This window comes from Homalodisca vitripennis, chromosome 4 (assembly GCF_021130785.1).
Source record: "Homalodisca vitripennis isolate AUS2020 chromosome 4, UT_GWSS_2.1, whole genome shotgun sequence".
Taxonomy (NCBI): domain Eukaryota; kingdom Metazoa; phylum Arthropoda; class Insecta; order Hemiptera; family Cicadellidae; genus Homalodisca; species Homalodisca vitripennis.
The window spans coordinates 175,639,438-175,657,638 of NC_060210.1; the positions used below are offsets into that span (position 1 = coordinate 175,639,438).

An 18,201-nucleotide genomic window follows, 5' to 3' on the forward strand; every position below is an offset into this window, starting at 1 on the left:
TCATAAGAAATATGGAGTTAGAGCATTGTTACCTCGTATATTTGCCTTGATATGACCTAACTTAGTAAAAGCTTAAAAAAGTAATACGTTCGTACAAATTTGAAAATTTTAGCGTTTTAAAAATTTTTATACAAAACCGGACACAAAAAGTAGTAGAAAGAAACTTGTGGTAGAACAAAAAAAGTGGCATTTAAAACAAAAAAAGGTTTGGTATCTTGTTTAACAGCTGAGTAATACTCAATAATACATAACATTCAATTCAAGGATATAAAAGGTCAGCCGTATGGTCTTAAGGATGTAGATGCCAATGTCCTGCTAGATATATCTGGTAAGTAAGATTGTCCATAATAAACAATGCGATAGCATGCAATTACATTAAAACAGAGAATACATCTTTGGGCACATAAAAATCGTTAGTATCTGTCGCTTTATAATACAGCTTTATTTATTTACATCGCTTTGCAGACGCAAGTGTATTCGCTTTGTAGATACAGAAATGTGTACAGAAGATGAACAAAGGAAATGTTATTGTAAAATTATGAAATATAAAATCTAGGGTTGTGTCCTTATAAATTCATTCGTATTATATTTAAAATTACCACGAGATGTAATTGCTGAGAGTTTGTTTCAATCTCGTTTACCAGTTAATTACGTAAAGAGATACCTGAGTTTGTGTATGCACATATGTAAAAAGAGAACTGTTGATAATTTTCGAATGGTTAAAGGGCTGAAATTAGGTTTGAGCTCCACCTCTACTACCTATCGAAATCAGAAATGGAAAACATCGGTGTATTGAGAGACGGTCCTGGGTGGGATGTTGACCACTGTGTGGCGAAAGCGAAGCCGCCCACGCTAACGTTGTTCCGGAGTCAGATTGCAATTAATCTTGTATAAAATACATTATGTATATATAATGTATAATGTATGTATATGTAATGTATAGATACATTTTGTTGTTTCGGTGCTGAATTAGGAGACGTATCAAAAGATTAAATAACAATCAAAACAACCAACGTTTACTAAAAAATTCAAAAACATTGCCAACATAAAAAATTAAAACAATTATGGGTTTAAACATATATTTGCTTTAAACCTCCTTTTTGTTTTGATAAGTAATATTCTGTTTGAATTATTAACTCAACAGGTCGGACAGCAACAAATGTTTAAAGTCGGACAAAACTTAAAGAAAAGATATGGAGACTTTGTTGGAGGTTACACTCAGGAGAAGGTGCACGTGTCTGCAACTAATATTAGCACCAGAACAACAGTGTCATCTCTGTGTGTTATGGCCGGCCAGTTTCCTCCTTACAAGCCAATATTCAAGGATTTACCGAACTGGCAGCCCATTCCTGTCTGGCAAAATACATCAGATTTTGACAAGGCTTATGTGAGTTGCTATCAATGATTTAGATTTTATTATATTAGTACATAAATAATAAATAATTCAAGATCTCATGATCTATTTTTTTTTTTTTTTTTTTTTTTTTTTTTTTTTTTTTTAATTTTGCAGATGTTTTTCTATGCTTAGTAATAATTATAACGTACAAAGTACATTTTCTTTGTTCGAAATTTGTTTTTGACGTTGGAAGGATTGTGAAGGAAACAGGATTGTACCGGACATTTAATATCGTTCAGTGATAGAATAAAATCAGTAATACTACGTTTCAAGATCTGCAATCTGATCTCTTTTTCAGGTAAATAACTAACCTAACACATAATTACAAACCATAGCGTTGTGACACGCGTAATTCAGGAATCACAACCACAAATTTGATTTGTAATAAACTAATGCGGAGTCACAGTATGGTTTTAAGAAGTTCATGTAGCATGAACCAATGATAAGAAAGGCCCACTCCTGTTCCCTCCTTTTTTGCCACCATCTTGTTTCTGGCGTGACGGTTGCCATTGACTATTGGCCTCTGGTCAGTTGTAGGTGGTTGGTCGGTGAATGCAGGCCTATTGTGACCTGTATTCTGTAGTTCAGTTTTAATAATTAGTTTTTTGTTTTGTTTTTTATTAGGTGCATGTTTTAGAGTTAGTGAATTGGCACGCAACATGGTGGTTGTGATTCCTGACACGCGTGTTTCCCACAGAGCTGTGGTATGATTTGTTCATTTTAACCTAGTTTGTAATTATGAGTTGGTTAATTATTTACCTGAAGATGAAATCAGATTACAGATTTCGAAACGTAGTGCTACTGATTTTTTGTATCACTGAAGTATATTTTATTCTCCAACTATCCTACTTTATGGGGTGCCCCCTTTTATAACATTTGTCCGCTTTTCACAAAACTTTTCCTAAAACATAGGATAAATGTATATTTTCCAAAAAACCAAACAAGCAATGTTTGGTTATAATCCGAAAAACAAAATGACAAGGGGTGTAGGCATTAAAGTACGTCTTGTACTAGTTTTACAAAAATAAAACCGTACAAATAAGTAAACACGGAAGAAGTCATTAAAAATCCTATTTGACTATTTCAAAAAAGGCTTTGGAGAGTACCACGGCCTTACCCTTCTATAGTCAACTCTTCTATAAAAGAGTTGACAATTTTTTTTATAAAACATGTATTTCAATGTATATTTTTTGGAAATTTACTATTGGACACACTTACATTTAAAAAAACTGGATGGTAGGAAATCCAGACACGTACTCTGGATCAATATATATATATATATATATATATATATATATATATATATATATATATATATATATATATATATATACAGGGTGTCCAAAAAGTCCCGGGTCAGTTAAATATTTTTCAAAATATTTAAAATAGAGCTACAAAACCTTACACAAAGTTACTGGACGTAAACATCTATTTTATCACATATTCAGTGATCCGCTACTTCTTCAGGGGGGCGGCCCGCCAGGAGTCAGGAGAAAATCTTAAATGTAAGTATAGGTTGATATGCGGATTTAACTCTACTAAGTGAGCTCTTTAAAATGAGGTATCACTCGACCCATGCTTTAATTTAAGATTTCCATGTTTTCCTCTGTTTGCCGTCCCCCCATGGTTGGCATGTCATGGTAACAGCAAGGAAAAATAGTTTACAAGGCCATATGACACTGTGCAAAGTTTATAGACGTTATCTGCTATGGTTTGCAAAATATTATGCCGTACCCAGACTTTTCAAACACCTTGTATATAATATATAATATATATATAAATTAGTGTGTATATATACGTGTGTGTGTGTGTGTGTGTGTGTGTGCGTGCGTGCGTGTGCGTGTGTGCGTGCGTGTGTGTGTGTGTGTGTGTGTGTGTGTGTGTGTGTGTGTGTGTGTGTGTGTGTGTGTGTGTGTGTGTGTGTGTGTGTGTGTGTGTTGTGTTTTAGTAAGAACTATAGAAATAAAAATAGATTATTGTTCTTTAGTTTTTAAGGAACAGTTAAACAATCCATTGAAAAGATAACGAAAAAACATACTACCGTATGACTAACCCGCCTTGTTAAAATTCTGTCCACACTTCGCATAATATCGAAAGAAATAGGCTACTTGAGCTGGAACTGTCAATTTATTAGTTTTTTTTTTAATATTAAATGTTAAACTATTTTTTTTTAAGAGTCCCCTTTAACCCTTATTTTGCCCGTCCTCTAGGGCTACTGACCTGTGCGAGGATCTTATCAGACAGAATAAGAAGCACCTGAGCTGGAACTTGAATTCATTAGGTTATTTATATTTTTCCTTTTTTAAACCAGCAAAAAGAAACCAAACTTATAGTGCCTCACACCACGTGTCGCGTAACAGGCTTCATTGAGGTTGCATTACAAATTTCAGTATTGTCAGACATACAGTTGGATAATAATATAAAAAAAATTACGACCCCCAAAAGAGCAGACAAAAGAGCAAATGTGTACTAAAGTGTCAGGTTTCAATAAAACGCATAATCAAATCCCATGGCTGGACATGCACCAAAATAGAACTTTCTTGTCTGCGGAAAAGTGAACTTTGATGCAATATTTAAAGTCTTCAGAACAAATATATTTTTAGATATGCTAATGATACAGTTGGGTTTCATGTGTTTGGAGTAGATAGGCTACATCAGTCCCAGTTAACTTACATACGGTAACCGCGCCGTGGTATATTAATATAAAGGAGATTCACTCAATAATATATAGCCAGAAGTATTTAAAAATAATTTTACAAAGCAGTATACCAAACCGTGTTGAAGAACATTCTCTGTAGCAATATGTATCATCATCGAATTCGATGTTATCTATGTAGAAAAAAAGTTTCGTGGACAATTTCAACTTTAATTAGTTATCAGGATATCCTACCGGGGATATAAGATAGACAGAAAAAAATAAAAAGAGTTTTCCAGCAAGTTAAGCGATAGCAAAATATGTAGCTCAAGTCGTTCTCGGGATGTGGATCTGTTGATTGATAGACAGGCGGATAAAGGAGAAATTTGGGTAGACAACTAGTCAGGCTGATTATCAAATATACATTAGATTATATAAATGGAAATGTATTAAGTTGGGTGTCAAAGTAAAACTAATACTATAAAAGTATGTAATGATATGATGCAGTTGCAATAGTAATAAAACCAACAATCTATGTACATATGCATAACACAGGTTAAGAAAATATATACAACAATTTTGTTGTACTTACACCTTCCTATTAATAGATTAAGACGTTTTTCCATTACTTGAATAAATGACTTCCCTTGGCATCTTTTCAAAATATGTTTTGTTTCATTGAATAATGAGAAATAATTTAACTGTTCCTTGTAGTCGTTCCAAAGGCTTTGAAATCATCTACAATTAATTAATTATCTATGGTTGTTGACGAACATAGGCCTTCAAATAGAAGCGCTACTGCTGTTATACATATATTATTATCACTGTGATGAGTATTTTCACTTGGTGGAGTTCATACCTCCCACTTTTATTATAACACACTAAGGAGATGTTAACTCAAATAAATGAAAAGTATATTTAATGTTACTTATTAATAAGGAATTAAGGAGGTGGGTTGTAATTTTAGACAATCCTAACAAAAACGATACCATTCACAATTTTTCAAAGTTCGAATGGTCTAAGCCAATTTAGACTAATTTTATTATGATGCTGTATAAAACTATCAACAATTTGTCTTATTGTCTACAGTTTTCACACTCATTTGCACACAAATGATTGTAAAAAGTTTACAGTAGTAAGTGCTAAACTGAACATAATTGTTATTTTAAAATTTTAGCTTATTTCAAATGCTGCAACGTGTCCAAGATATGCAACAATATTAAGAAAATCATTTGAGAGGATAAATAAACCTGATCCAACAAGAGAACGTCAAGTGATCTATAAAGTTCTTCAAAACTTTACTGGAGATCCAAATGTAGACAATGTAGGATCTGTCGCTGGGATTTTTGATAACATACGATTTGAAGTAAGTTATAGAAAAGAGGTATTTATTTTAACTGGATATATCAATAGAAGAATAAGGCAATGCTTATAACCGTGATATATGTAAACTCAAACATGCGCATTAACATAAATGTATAACTACCAATGTATTCTGGATATAGAAAAACATCTTCGCTTTTTTGTTACAAAATTGTTACAAAATATGTTGAATTAAACACAAGATATTTTTTACTTATGACCAAATTAAAAACAGTTTACCAATTTTACTATGTTAAGTAGCTTAAAATAACAACATTTAAAAATGAAATTGCTATTTTATTGAAATTATAACAGTTTTTGTGCTTGATCTCTTGTTATAATTATTTTAATTGCAATTATGTTTAATGCAACCAATATTTTATGAAACACAAGCAACATTTAAACCACATACATTTTATTTAGAGAAACCCCCAAAATTGTTCTCAGAGTTTATTAGAACTATAATAAACATTGACTAAATCCTACATTATAACACATAAATAAAATTAAAACTAAAATTTCAAGCACATATGATTCTGAAGGAAACATTGAAAAATTAAAATTTGTAATTACAGTTTATTTTTTGATTGAAGTGATTAAACAAAACTCATATTATTATGAAATTTCGTGTATACTAATTTTTATGATAAGTTAAATAATTAATAATTCTTCTACATTTATAATTAAATTTACTATACAGATTTTCATGACAGCATTTTCTTGTAGAGCCTTTCTAAAATGCTTACTTTGTATCTTTACTATACAATGTTTTCTTGAAACCTAGACATATCCTGAATTATTTAAATATATAGTGTAAGTCTGAAAAGTATTTTTAAACATAAATAAAAGTTTAAGTTTAAACATGACACATGGCATATTGTTTTAACGGTCTAACCTTTTAGTCAAATGTTTTAAAAATATTTTCAGGCGTCCTGGAATGGAGGCACAACATTTAGCAAAATTGGAGTTAATATTAATATTTTGTATTTTCTACGATTTTGCAAAATTCTGCAACAAATTTCCGGTAAAATGTCATGGCACATAAGAATACTTACAAAAATGTCCTTATACTTGAATTAAAGATGTTGAAAAAGTTATAAAAGTCGGAACACAAATAGTAATTATAAAGTGGTACTTTCTGTGGCACTTTACTGTAAACATTACTAAACAGTTAGAGCGATTGCTTCAAGCACGAACAGGCATAAATATAAGTACACAACATAATACACAACACTGCACATGAATGATGAATAGAAACATTATTAGCTTAAAGTTATATTCCTTTTTGTAAACTTGTATTCCAATTTTGTAGTCAGAGAGTCATTCTTTTTGGTTTGATTCTTACTTGAGTGATCGTTATCAGTGTGTAAAAACAACAAACGGTTCCTTATCTGAATGGGATATTAACCCAATAGGTGTGCCTCAAGGCTCGATTCTCTTTACATTATTGTTCTCACTTTAGCCTATATAAATAGGATTAGTGATGATATTATATTTTGTGACACAATGATCTAAGCAGACAACTTGCAAGTGTACATAAAATGTGATGTTGGGAGTATAAACAATGCAATAAATTCTTTGAATGCAGACCTCTCAAATATTTTCGACTGATGTAAAGACTATAAAGTAGCCTAAACACCTCAAAATGTAAAACTATTATTTTTGGAACACCACGTATACTGAACAAACTAGATTATAATGCAGTTTTACCTATCATAATAAATGGTGCAATAGTAGAATATGTAAACAAAGTAACAAATCTTGGCCTTAGAATGATTTCCTCCCGCACTTGGTCTGATCAGATTATTTATATACATATGAAAATATATAAATGCTTGTATCAATTTAGAAATCTCTGTTTTAAACCTCCGTTTCATATCAGAAAGATGCTGGTAACAGCCTTGGTATTTCCCCTGTTGGACTATGTAATTGCTGTTTACTGTGATATAAATGTAAAAATGACAAATAAATTACAAAGAGCTCAGAACGCTTGCATTAGATATATTTTTAACCTTAGATTAGATGATCATGTTACTAGATATTATAGGGAACTGGGCTGGCTAAAAATGAGAGAGCGCAAGGAATATAGCATATTGTCAGTGATGTACAAAGTGTTAGATAATAAAAAACCTACATACCTGTATGATAGATACACACGAATGTACTGTACAATGTGCATCTAAGAAGAACTAGATTTAGTAATGTAATGATTCAGTTCCTAATTCATCGTACTGTTATTAATTATACAAAATCTTTCCTCGTACAATCAATTAGGCTGATGAACATGTTAGATAATTCAATAAAGGAAAACAATCAATTACAATTGAAGAAGCAGTTGAAAGAATTATTAATGGAAAGATATGATATTATAAACTCGTAATGTTAGATAGTATGTACACATTTGTATTAGTTGATAATCATTTAGAAAGTGAAAGTTATTTTATTTAATTGTTTTGCCTAAAGAACAATGCAGGTTCTTTTGTGTAGACTAAAAATGGTTTTAGAATAATTATATTTTATAGTTAGCGTAGTTACATGTAATCAAACCAATGCTAAACAATTATTGGTAGAACCAAACAAGTTGTTGGTTCCATTTGTTGGTTTTAAATTTATGAAATAAACCTTCGCGTTAGTTTAATTTGAAGTCTACATTTGCGGTGAAGAAATTGAATTGTACAGTCTACACATAATTTGTAGCATGCCTTAAGTATTTTCACTTTTAAACCTAAAACTAATTAACACTAATTTATAGAAAACATTGGAGCAAAGTTAATACGATTTTGTAGCTCATCAGATGATGATTGGATGATATTTATATAATCGTTATAAGATTTTTACAAACAAGGTAAAAAACAGCTTAAAAAATCAAACGCTAAACAGTATAACATTCTTTTACACGTTTTTTTGCGTATGGAGGTAAGTTCAATCCCTATTGAGCATAAGTAAGTCAGTGAACAAAACTACGTCAACTTTAATAACCATTTGCAATAACATACAACATGCAATAAAGTCTTAACGCATGTCTATACCTTTTGGGATGGAAAAAGGACGTATTAAGGAAAAATTGTTATCATACACCCGCTGTGAACATTCCCGCCATAAATGCCGTATATTGTAGCTTGTCTTATGTTTCGTTACAGATAATTGTTAATGTTTGACTGTTGTTTAATATGTTATTAGGGTAACTGATACAGTTTAAAATGAATTATTGTTTAAAAATAATTAGTTGATTGTGTTCCAGGATTTAAATGGATTACCAGTACCAACATGGGCAACTCAACCTCAGCCACAATTTAAAAATAGACCTCTCTATCCAGACCTGCTAGGAGCTATTAATTTAGAGTTTTTCTATGAGGCGTTCTATCCAAACCGTGACAAAAATAGTCTCCAATTTTATGCAGGTAGAGCAATTAATAATTAAATAAATATATGTGTGTGTGTGTGTGTGTTTATATACGTTAATTAAATTTGTACTAATGGCAATAGCCGAATTTAATTTCAATAAAGATTGAATTACAAAAAGTACTCGAACCCGCGGATCTCTCACTTGCCGGGTGATGTGCCACCGGTGATGTAGCACATCACCTATGAGATCTATAGTATAACATTGTCACTCAGAACATCTTGCTTCTCTGAACTCTTTCCAAATGATAACGGTCTTAAATGTTTATTTAACTATACATCACCTAAAAGACTAGATGAGTAATTACATATTAAGCTCACATATACTAAGCTTGACAAAATTAAGCTATGGATAAAAATTAAGAAATAATAAAATCCTGTAATAATGTATTGATAAATAGTTTCATAAGTTAAATCGCTACGATCTATCAGGCAGTTGATTTCCAACGAGGAGGACACGGGTTCGATTTCGGGGAAGGTTAGAAAATTCTAAAATTCTAGGTTGCAAAATTTTGCAAATGGGTTTGGACCGTATTCCCTGACCACTGTAATTTATTAAAATACCATTCGTGCACAAAAACCTCCCTTAAAGTAAAATCTTATTTTTGTAGTAATAAGAAATTAATTCATTACATATATTAACGATAGACTTTGTGTGATTGAAACAGGCCAGTAAGAGATATTTATGTAGATGAACTGTACTAACTTTCTTTTAGTAGTGTATAATTAAATAATTTACAAAAATGGTATGGTGACATAAACGTATGTAGACTTGTTCGTTTTAAAACTTGTGTTTTTGTTATTTTTGTATACCTCATTAAAATACTCATGTTTATCACAACTGAAGGACTGAGAACAAAGTTATTGAATACCTTGATAAGGTTCTGAAAAGTGTAATTTATATGTAGCAGTATAAATCCTATAGTTTTTCTTTATGTTGTGCGTCTTGCACAAGTACAGTACTTATTATTATTATTAAAACGATAGGCTAGTTAGAATATCCCATGACCGGCAGCTGTATAAGATACGCTACCTACAAATGCTATGTTTCATTGTTACATTCGTTCCTGTGTATTAGAATCGAACTGTATACCTTATAAACTAATATTAAATCGCGTATATAAGGACATATTACACTTAATATAAAGATGATGTGCCGAACCGTCAGGAATCTAATGTTGGTAAATTGCATGTAAGTTTTTGGCAGACGAGTGTAATACTTTATATTAATACAACTGTAATACATTACAGTTTGTAAGGCATTATGTATTCATTACAGCCTTTATATTTACAGTCGTTTTACTATTCACGTATAACACGAACAAAACAACCCTTTTCTTCGCAAGTTCTGCTTGAAACGTTTTTTCAAATCTTCCAAAGTTGTTATCGTATTTATCAAATTAAACAAATTTTAGTAACTTGTTGACAATTTTTTGGAGAACCTTTTTGCAGGTTAGCTCTAGATATGGACAATACTGTACTATGAAAGACCTTACTTCTATGTTTGATAACGTCACCTTTTTATGAATAAACTTGTAACTTTTGGATGTTGTTCTGGCCATATGCAGAGCATTAAATTTTTGTTTTCTATAAAGGAAATTAATATGACTTGAAATGATTCTTAGGGCCAATTGTGAACAGTGTACAAGAACAGCTGAAAATAAACTCAAATCAAGGAGATGAGAGATACAGGTTCCATGGAACATCTGACTCTTCAGTGTTTGCTCTGTTGAACGGTATAGGTGTTGAGGTGAAGTCTTTAATTGAACCTGGAGATGGCGTCTTGTTTGAAATTCATCGAGAGGACACCGGTCCAATAGTTCAGGTAACCCTTTATTTACAGATTTAAGTTAAAAACCTAAATTTAATAATGTATTAAATAATGGCAAATTGTTGTAGTGTGTCACTGACAACAAGTGTAAATGTATTCCATAAACCTCCAGGAATTTACATCAGTCCACAAAATGCCTTGTGACCCACTATCCTTCTAAGATACTTGAAAAGTAAAACTCAGTCAAACAAAGTTAGCTATGCAAACTGCTCGAAGTCGAGACCCCTCTAATTGGGATTCCTTTACAAAGCGTCTTTCTTCCTACACATTTCTGACAGATTGATCTGCTGTTATTCTGTTGTATCCAAGTCCTAGTACTAAGGAAAGTATATTATTGCAAAGCTGGAGAACTTTCTATAGCGCTTTTTGTAGTATTTCTCTAAAACAACAGTTTTCTTATTTAAAATAAAACAACAATGCAAAACATGCAAAAATTGATAATACTTTATATTGTTACTGAACTATAGGAAAGATAGAGAAATGTTACTGGATCTGACAGAAATTATTTGATTGTTCATTATTCATTGTTGTATGTAAGAAAAATAGAAAACACTACGTTTCCAAGGTTGAAATATACCCTCTTTCAGCTGTTAAAGCTCCTTACCAGGGTTAATGTTAATACATGAACATGATAAAAACTTTAAAACTAAAAAAATTATCAATGATAAATCCTCTGTTTTTTATGTTTATAAATGATATATAACATATATCCTGATCTGAGACGTTCAAAAGTAGAGATGTACGATAAATAGTGTTTGTGAGCTCTACTTTTATTTTTTTGTCGGGGACATTATAAATATGTATAATTTTGTATAATCTTGCATGGAAGAGTACAAGTCCAGTTTTCATAAGTGATATTTCTTTGTCAACTTTGAATTAATACACAAAGTATACGATTACAACTAATATAGTCGTATGTTTGGGCTTTAACAATAATATTGAGTTCATATGGGTGTATTGAACACCCTTAATAAATGGTGTATACCGTTAATAAATGGTGTGAAATCGCTCCTACCTCGGAAGGATCGAAATTGTTAGTTTTTTGTGAACGGTAGGGTCGGGGAAGGGAGTCATGAAGCACTGCCGCACTGCCGCGTCGCGCCTTGTCCTGGGCCAAATAAAACAACCCTACATAGTCTGCCAAATAATCGAACAATTGGAGAGAAACTAAAGGTGGGAGTTAACTCTGGATAAATTTTAAAACTACTCAACATTTGTTTAACATTTTTTTATTGTACCCAGTGTTTGGCTACAGAGCCAGACATGATTCCATATAGAAAACTCTGGAGTTTATAATACTTCTGGTTTACGTGGTAATGAACTCTTGGAATTATAAGGATAAAACCAACAGTAAACAAAGTGTGGTGTGGTCAAGTCACGTCTGCTCTGAAACTGCTTGTACTCCGTATTAAAAATACTGTAACAGGTATGGCAATTGACAAAACAATAGTTATCAATGAGGAAAATTTAGGTGGAATCCTATAAACGAAATATCACAATAAAATACAGTGACGAATTCATATAAACAGTATTTTGTGTCCTGAGATGTGAATGAGGAAATCATATAATTTTTATACCTATTGAAAACAAACCAGCAGACATACAAAATGCGTATCAATAGTGACATTTCTTAGGTTCAAAACTATTCTGGGACTAAAAGTTGATCATAAACTGAGCTTCAAAACACGGTTGACCAAAATCCAACTAATGACTTTTAGTACCGAGTTTCCCATGGACCCTTGTAGTGTATTGTATATCGCCATGGTGGAGATTTGGAGATTTCCTGCTCCACTTAATTGTAAAGTGATGACGCTATGTATCTGGTAACTGTATATAATTTAAAACAATAGGTCTCTAGGGCTGATGTATTTCATTCCACTAGAAAAGCTTACGAGAAAGGAATTATCACTTTAGACCAGTACACAACTACTACCTCCCCTCTTAATGTTGCATACTGAAATCCATATTAAACTGCAAGTCTCATAGTAGCTATGCTTGCTTGACTATCTACTAGCGACGTTATAAAAACAGATAAATACTACAAAGTTTAGTAATATCAATTTATGTACCATTAAAACAAAATAATAAAAAAAATATGTTGAACAAAGAATTTCTTAACAAATATAAGGTATTTATGGCTCGATTGTAAAAGATATATTTTCCTAATGTAGTTGCATATCGCTTAAGAACTGAATTGAAGATTCAAAATTTGACAATTTTGAAAATTGTATATATATACTAATTATATATACAATATATAATTTATATACATTTGTATAATTTGTATATAATTGTACAATTATATATATATATATATATATATATATATATATATATATATAAAGATTGGGTATGTAAGACCAGAAGGTAGACAATGATTAACTTTCTTGTTTATGAATTGTAGGGAAACTGTTCTATAAAAAAAGTAATTAGAAAAAGAATAAAATAGTTTTAATTTTCTTGAAACACTTTTAAATAAAATAAATTACTTTTTAATAGTTTAATGATGAGAAAACCATTAGTCCGTAGCTAAATAAACAACATAAGTCACAATAGATGAACTTTTATTGCTTTCTTTGACGAAGATTTCTTACAACATCGTCAAAAGTTCATGCCAAATAGCATTTATGCATTTGCATAGAAATTAGTAAGAAACACTAATATGCTTGATTTTATAATTTATAATTTGCGGCCCGTGGGCCTGTTGTACCATCCGCCACTGCGTTAATAAATTAGATAGTTTTAGTTATATCATGAATTTTTATAATTTAATATGAATTACAATTAAATAAATTCTTTATTATTGTTTGATATTACATATAAAACACCCTGTCGGTTGACAAAATAACCGGTTAGGCTACGGCTGGGCGCCCAACAGGTCATCTTTGTAACGTGCTCCCTGCTCCTGCCGTGCCACTGCCGCCAACCGGTCACCTACCGCGGATCGCCCTCGCGAGCGATCGGATGAAAACGGAAGAGGCACGCAGGGGCATGACAGGGGCATGGCAGGGGCATGGCAGGCTATGTGTAAATCCACCTTAATTAAAGTAGTATTCTGTGGTATAGCCTTAACTATTCAGACCTCAATAAATGTTTTAAGTTAGGTTCCTTCCTCTCAAAAGTCATTCTGTTCTGGTGTACAGGTATTCCTCAAAATATAAAATTCACTAATTCCATATTCAAAATATGCCATAAGAGTTTTAACTCTCCTTCGATTACTTAAACACAGTAGTTCACTGCATCCTTTTTATATGTGCAAACAAAGCCGTATTATCTCCTCGAAGATGCCTTAGGTATACTTTGTTTCTCTTTGATTATTTATCAACGTAGCTCAACCAATTTGAAAACAGCATTTTCTTTTATGACAATTTACAGGCCTCCAAAGTCTAATTAATAAACTATAACCATCTCCAATGTCCGTTGAACGAAAGAAAACACGTCTAAACAGTTGTAAGAGGTAAAAACCAAAAGACGGTTTCAAGAAGGTTCTTCCTCAGTATATCAGCTCCTTACTTCATTCTGATTGTACATGTCGATCCCAGAATCTAAGATAGATTAGGAACGTCAATTTCCCATTCCTCTGATCTTGCTGCAGTATAGTATCACATCGGTGGTATTTAATCCTTAGATTTTGTCTTGTCAATAATATCGGTTCAAAATGTGCTGTCGTTGGATTATGAAACCGGTGACTGTCCCACCGTATCAATAAAGGGTAAATTCCATTCTCCATATGACTGTAGAAGTCAAGTCTGGCGATAGAGAATGTTCAACAATTTTCAAGAACAACTTGCAGAACCTGTGGTATTAGTAAAAGGAATACGTTATTTAATCATATCAGTATTTTCATCATTGCTTTAGTTTTGTTTACGTTCTACTTTTAAACATATTTAAAATTGTTGTATGTGATGTTTTCACTAAAACATGCACGGTGTTTATAATTTATTCCAGCTACTATTTTTATCTGGCACTCAGAATACGTTGTTATAAGCTAATTTCTAAATTGTTTCAGGTTCTTTATTACCGCGGATTACAACACACCTTTGAAAAACTAACGCTGCCATCATGTCCTGACCCGTGCACTGTCGATAACTTCATCAAGACAACCCTTGGGCTCACGCCACAGCAGTGGCAACAAAGATGTTTCATGTGATTTGCCAGGAAATGAATAAACAATGTCGAGAAATAATGAAGAATATTACATAATTTCATACAATATAACAAGATACAAACTCGTTTATTTTCCATTCATCTGATACTAAGTGTAAAATGAACTTAAGCTTTCTAAATTGCTGCTCAGCCCAGGCAAATTAATCTTTAAATGTGCTCCGGCTCCCGTATGATATTGATAAGGCATATCAGAGAATATTTCATTACTGTTGTTACGAATGTTACGAATTAAGAGGTTTTGAATGCACAATTGGCGGGTATTCATGACTGGAAATTCTGAAAGGATTAAAGGTGTGGGGTAGCTTCTGTCCTTTTTTAATATGGTTTTAATTATTTTTATTTGCTCAACAAATAGCGGCTGAGGCCCCACTCCTAGCAAGGATCCCATCCTGCAGCAAGGACTGTAAGCAAAGTACTCCGTCCTAAAACGATCCAGTCAGCACCCGACTGAGCTGCGAAAAAGCATAGATAAGTTTTCGTGTTTTTTAATATACTTAACTTGTGGAACCTACTAAATTTGTTATCCATAAGGGCGCCTAAATATTTATATTGGTCCACACGCAACAATGCTACAGCCGCAAGCCTCCGACTATGGATCGCTGCAGGAAAGAATCTTCGGGTCAGGACTCGTAAAGAACTTATAGTCTCTACGAGGAAAAATGAGAAAACATTTAGTTTTACCAAAGTTTATCGAAAGGATTTTATTGTCAAGCCATGTTTTCATTTTAATTGGGCCCTTAAGGCCGGTCCACACGCTCCGTGTTGCACAACGTTTTTGTCTGCGCAGTCTTAAGACGGAATGAAAACGTTGCAATTTGCAGAGCGTCCACACGGCACAGACATATCCGTATATTTTGCTCAGTTTTGTGTGAGATCGCCGTTGGAGGAGGTACTACTCTGGTCGATTTTCGCGATGTGTATTGTTAAAAAAAAGATTGGAACATCTCAGAAGTACCCGGCGTTCAAAGTGGTCGCGGAAGTGGCTTCTAAAAAGGCAGCACTTTTCCCATATCAAATTATTGCGTGAATTACGTGATGAACCTAATGATTGGCAGAAACTACTTGCGAATGGACATTGACACATATACTTATTTATTGGAATTGGTGACACCGCATATCAACAAAGAAAATACTTGTATGAGAACAGCAATATCAGCACATGAAAGGCTAACAGCAACTTTTTTTTTTGGCAACTGGTAGAAGTTACAAAGACCTGGAATTCACAGCAATTATATCGAAACAAGCGTTAAGAGAATTCATTCCCGAAACATGTGAAGCTATCTACAAGGTGCTGAAGAATGAATACTTGAAGGTAAGTAAAAATGTATTTAATTATTTATTTTATTATTAAGCATTGCTAATTACAATCATATAACAATAGTGATAATATCATAGTGCTATTGCCTATAAAAGATTTATATGAACCTTAAAAGTAACATTAGTGTTTCACAAAAGTTAGGCTAAGCTGAACGAAAATGCACGCTAGTACTTCAGTTTGGTTGAAATGTTGACATGTAGTTTGCAGCGGAAGAGTGGGGCCAAGGCCTTGACTGGCGTGTGTCTGTTGATCTTGTTCACCTTCCTGTGGGATGCGTGAAACTGTCGGAGTTTGCCCAATTGTTTCATACTCCTGAGGGTGTGTAAGTTGTTCTGGGACGTAGTTACGTGGCATAGGCTGCGAGAAGGAGTGGTATTGTCCAACATGTGAAGAATGAGTATTTGGCATTCTCAAATGTTGGGTCATATTCTGTTGATGCCAATTCGTTAAATTAAAATCATCTTGTCGCTGGCTAGCCATATTAACAATTTGAAAATTTCTCGTAAGCGTACCCAACTCCGCTTCGAATAAAACGTCGGAAATTAGTTTCTGAGCGATATTGTTTTGTGAAGTAGAGACGTCTCTGAGTTTATTAGCCACATGTTTTCCAAATACCTGAAAAGCATCCTCTGCCTGTAGCGACTCGAGCTTCTTTCCTACCAACTTTCATAACGTCAGTTGTGCTATCATCATTTGTAGCTGCCTTTCTCTTACGAGTTGAAGAGTGCGATCTCAAGACTACTTCAAAGTAGTTGAAGTTGATGCTCCGGAAAGAGGAGTAGCAACCGCTTCACTGCGTCCACCGTCAGCAGCAGTTTCATGCCCATCTTCTTCCACCTGGAAATAATAAACAATTATCGATCTCTGTAATTTTAATTACTAGTATTATTATTATTTTTTTAAGTTTACAATGAATTTAATTATTTTATTTGCTTTCAAGATATTTTTATTCCTTTTTCAGTTTCCCAAGACTGAAGAGGAGTGGCTGGAAGTTGCAGCTGAGTTCGAAAGAATGTGGCAGTTTCCCTCATTGTTTGGGGTCAATTGTTGGGTCAATTCAAAACATATTAGGATTGTGCCACCTAAAGGAAGTGGGTCCTATTATTTCAATTATAAAAAAACCCACAGTGTTGTTCTTATGGCAATAGCCAATGCCAATTGCGAATTTTTTGTATTGTAATGTAGGCACAAACGGTAGGATCTCCGATGGAGGAGTATTGAATAACACTAAATTCTATGAAAAAGCTCGCTAACAACGATTTGAGAATTCCAAAGCCCTGGTGCATTGGAAGTTCAGACAGAGTGTTAGGAAATATGTTTTTGTTGGTGATGAAGCATTTGCTATGCTTCATCACCAGAAACTTATTAAACCATATCGACGAGAAACATTGACAAGGGAGCGATGAATTTTCAATTACCGCCTATCTAGGGCGAGGCGTAATGTTGAAAACACGTTTGGAATTTTGGCTTCAAGATTTCGAATTTTCCACACAAATATTAATTTGAATATGGACAACGTTGATATTGTAGTTCTTGCGTGCTCCGTTTTACACAACTTTTTGCGCAGAAGGTCCCCCCAAAACTATACTCCTCCTGAAAGTATGGATCGGGAAAATATTTCTGAATGTACTCTTGAATTAGGTGAAAGATGTGACCCAGAATTATTAACACGACCTGCAGCGTGGAACAAGAGGCCAGTTTTTGAACAATGCTATCGTGGTCAGAGATCAATTTAAAGAGTATTTTAACAATGAGGGGTCTGTCCCTTGGCAAGATAATTTATAACTCAAATAATTAATGGTTTATTTAAGTAAATTTAAAAAAGTGTTCATAAAGGAAATTTTTTGTAACTTTAAACAATTAATGGTGTATTTAAATAAATTAATAAAGTGATTACATGAAGGACTTTTTTTCTTACCTGTTCTGGTGGATCGTCAATTTGCGAGTCTTCATTTTCCTCCATGGTATTCCTAGACTGCCTTGGTGTCTCCTGATCATTCAGGAAATGTAACATATCAAAAATACCAGATAGATGGTTTGTATATTTCGTCTTCTCCAGCCCCAGATCGAATCGATTTATTTATTTTAGC

At 33.0% G+C, this 18,201-nt stretch overlaps 1 protein-coding gene across 1 annotated transcript; it reads left to right on the forward strand.

Annotated features, from left to right (window-relative positions):
• Positions 1-774: 774 nt before the first annotated feature.
• Positions 775-14,791, forward strand: LOC124361305 (lysosomal acid phosphatase-like). The gene is made up of 6 exons (XM_046815350.1): positions 775-888; positions 1,145-1,387; positions 5,209-5,397; positions 8,635-8,794; positions 10,421-10,620; positions 14,636-14,791. Exons 1-6 carry the CDS (start codon positions 775-777, stop codon positions 14,774-14,776), a joined length of 1,047 nt encoding a protein of 348 aa, XP_046671306.1. The 3' UTR covers positions 14,777-14,791.
• Positions 14,792-18,201: the final 3,410 nt, after the last annotated feature.

Coding starts and splice junctions, on each gene's coding strand:
- LOC124361305 (XM_046815350.1), top strand. CDS start 775: ATGGAAAACATCGGTGTATTGAGAGACGGTCCTGGGTGGGATGTTGAC. Junction 8,795..10,420: donor TAGTCTCCAATTTTATGCAG/GTAGAGCAATTA, acceptor AATGATTCTTAG/GGCCAATTGTGAACAGTGTA. Junction 10,621..14,635: donor ACACCGGTCCAATAGTTCAG/GTAACCCTTTAT, acceptor AAATTGTTTCAG/GTTCTTTATTACCGCGGATT.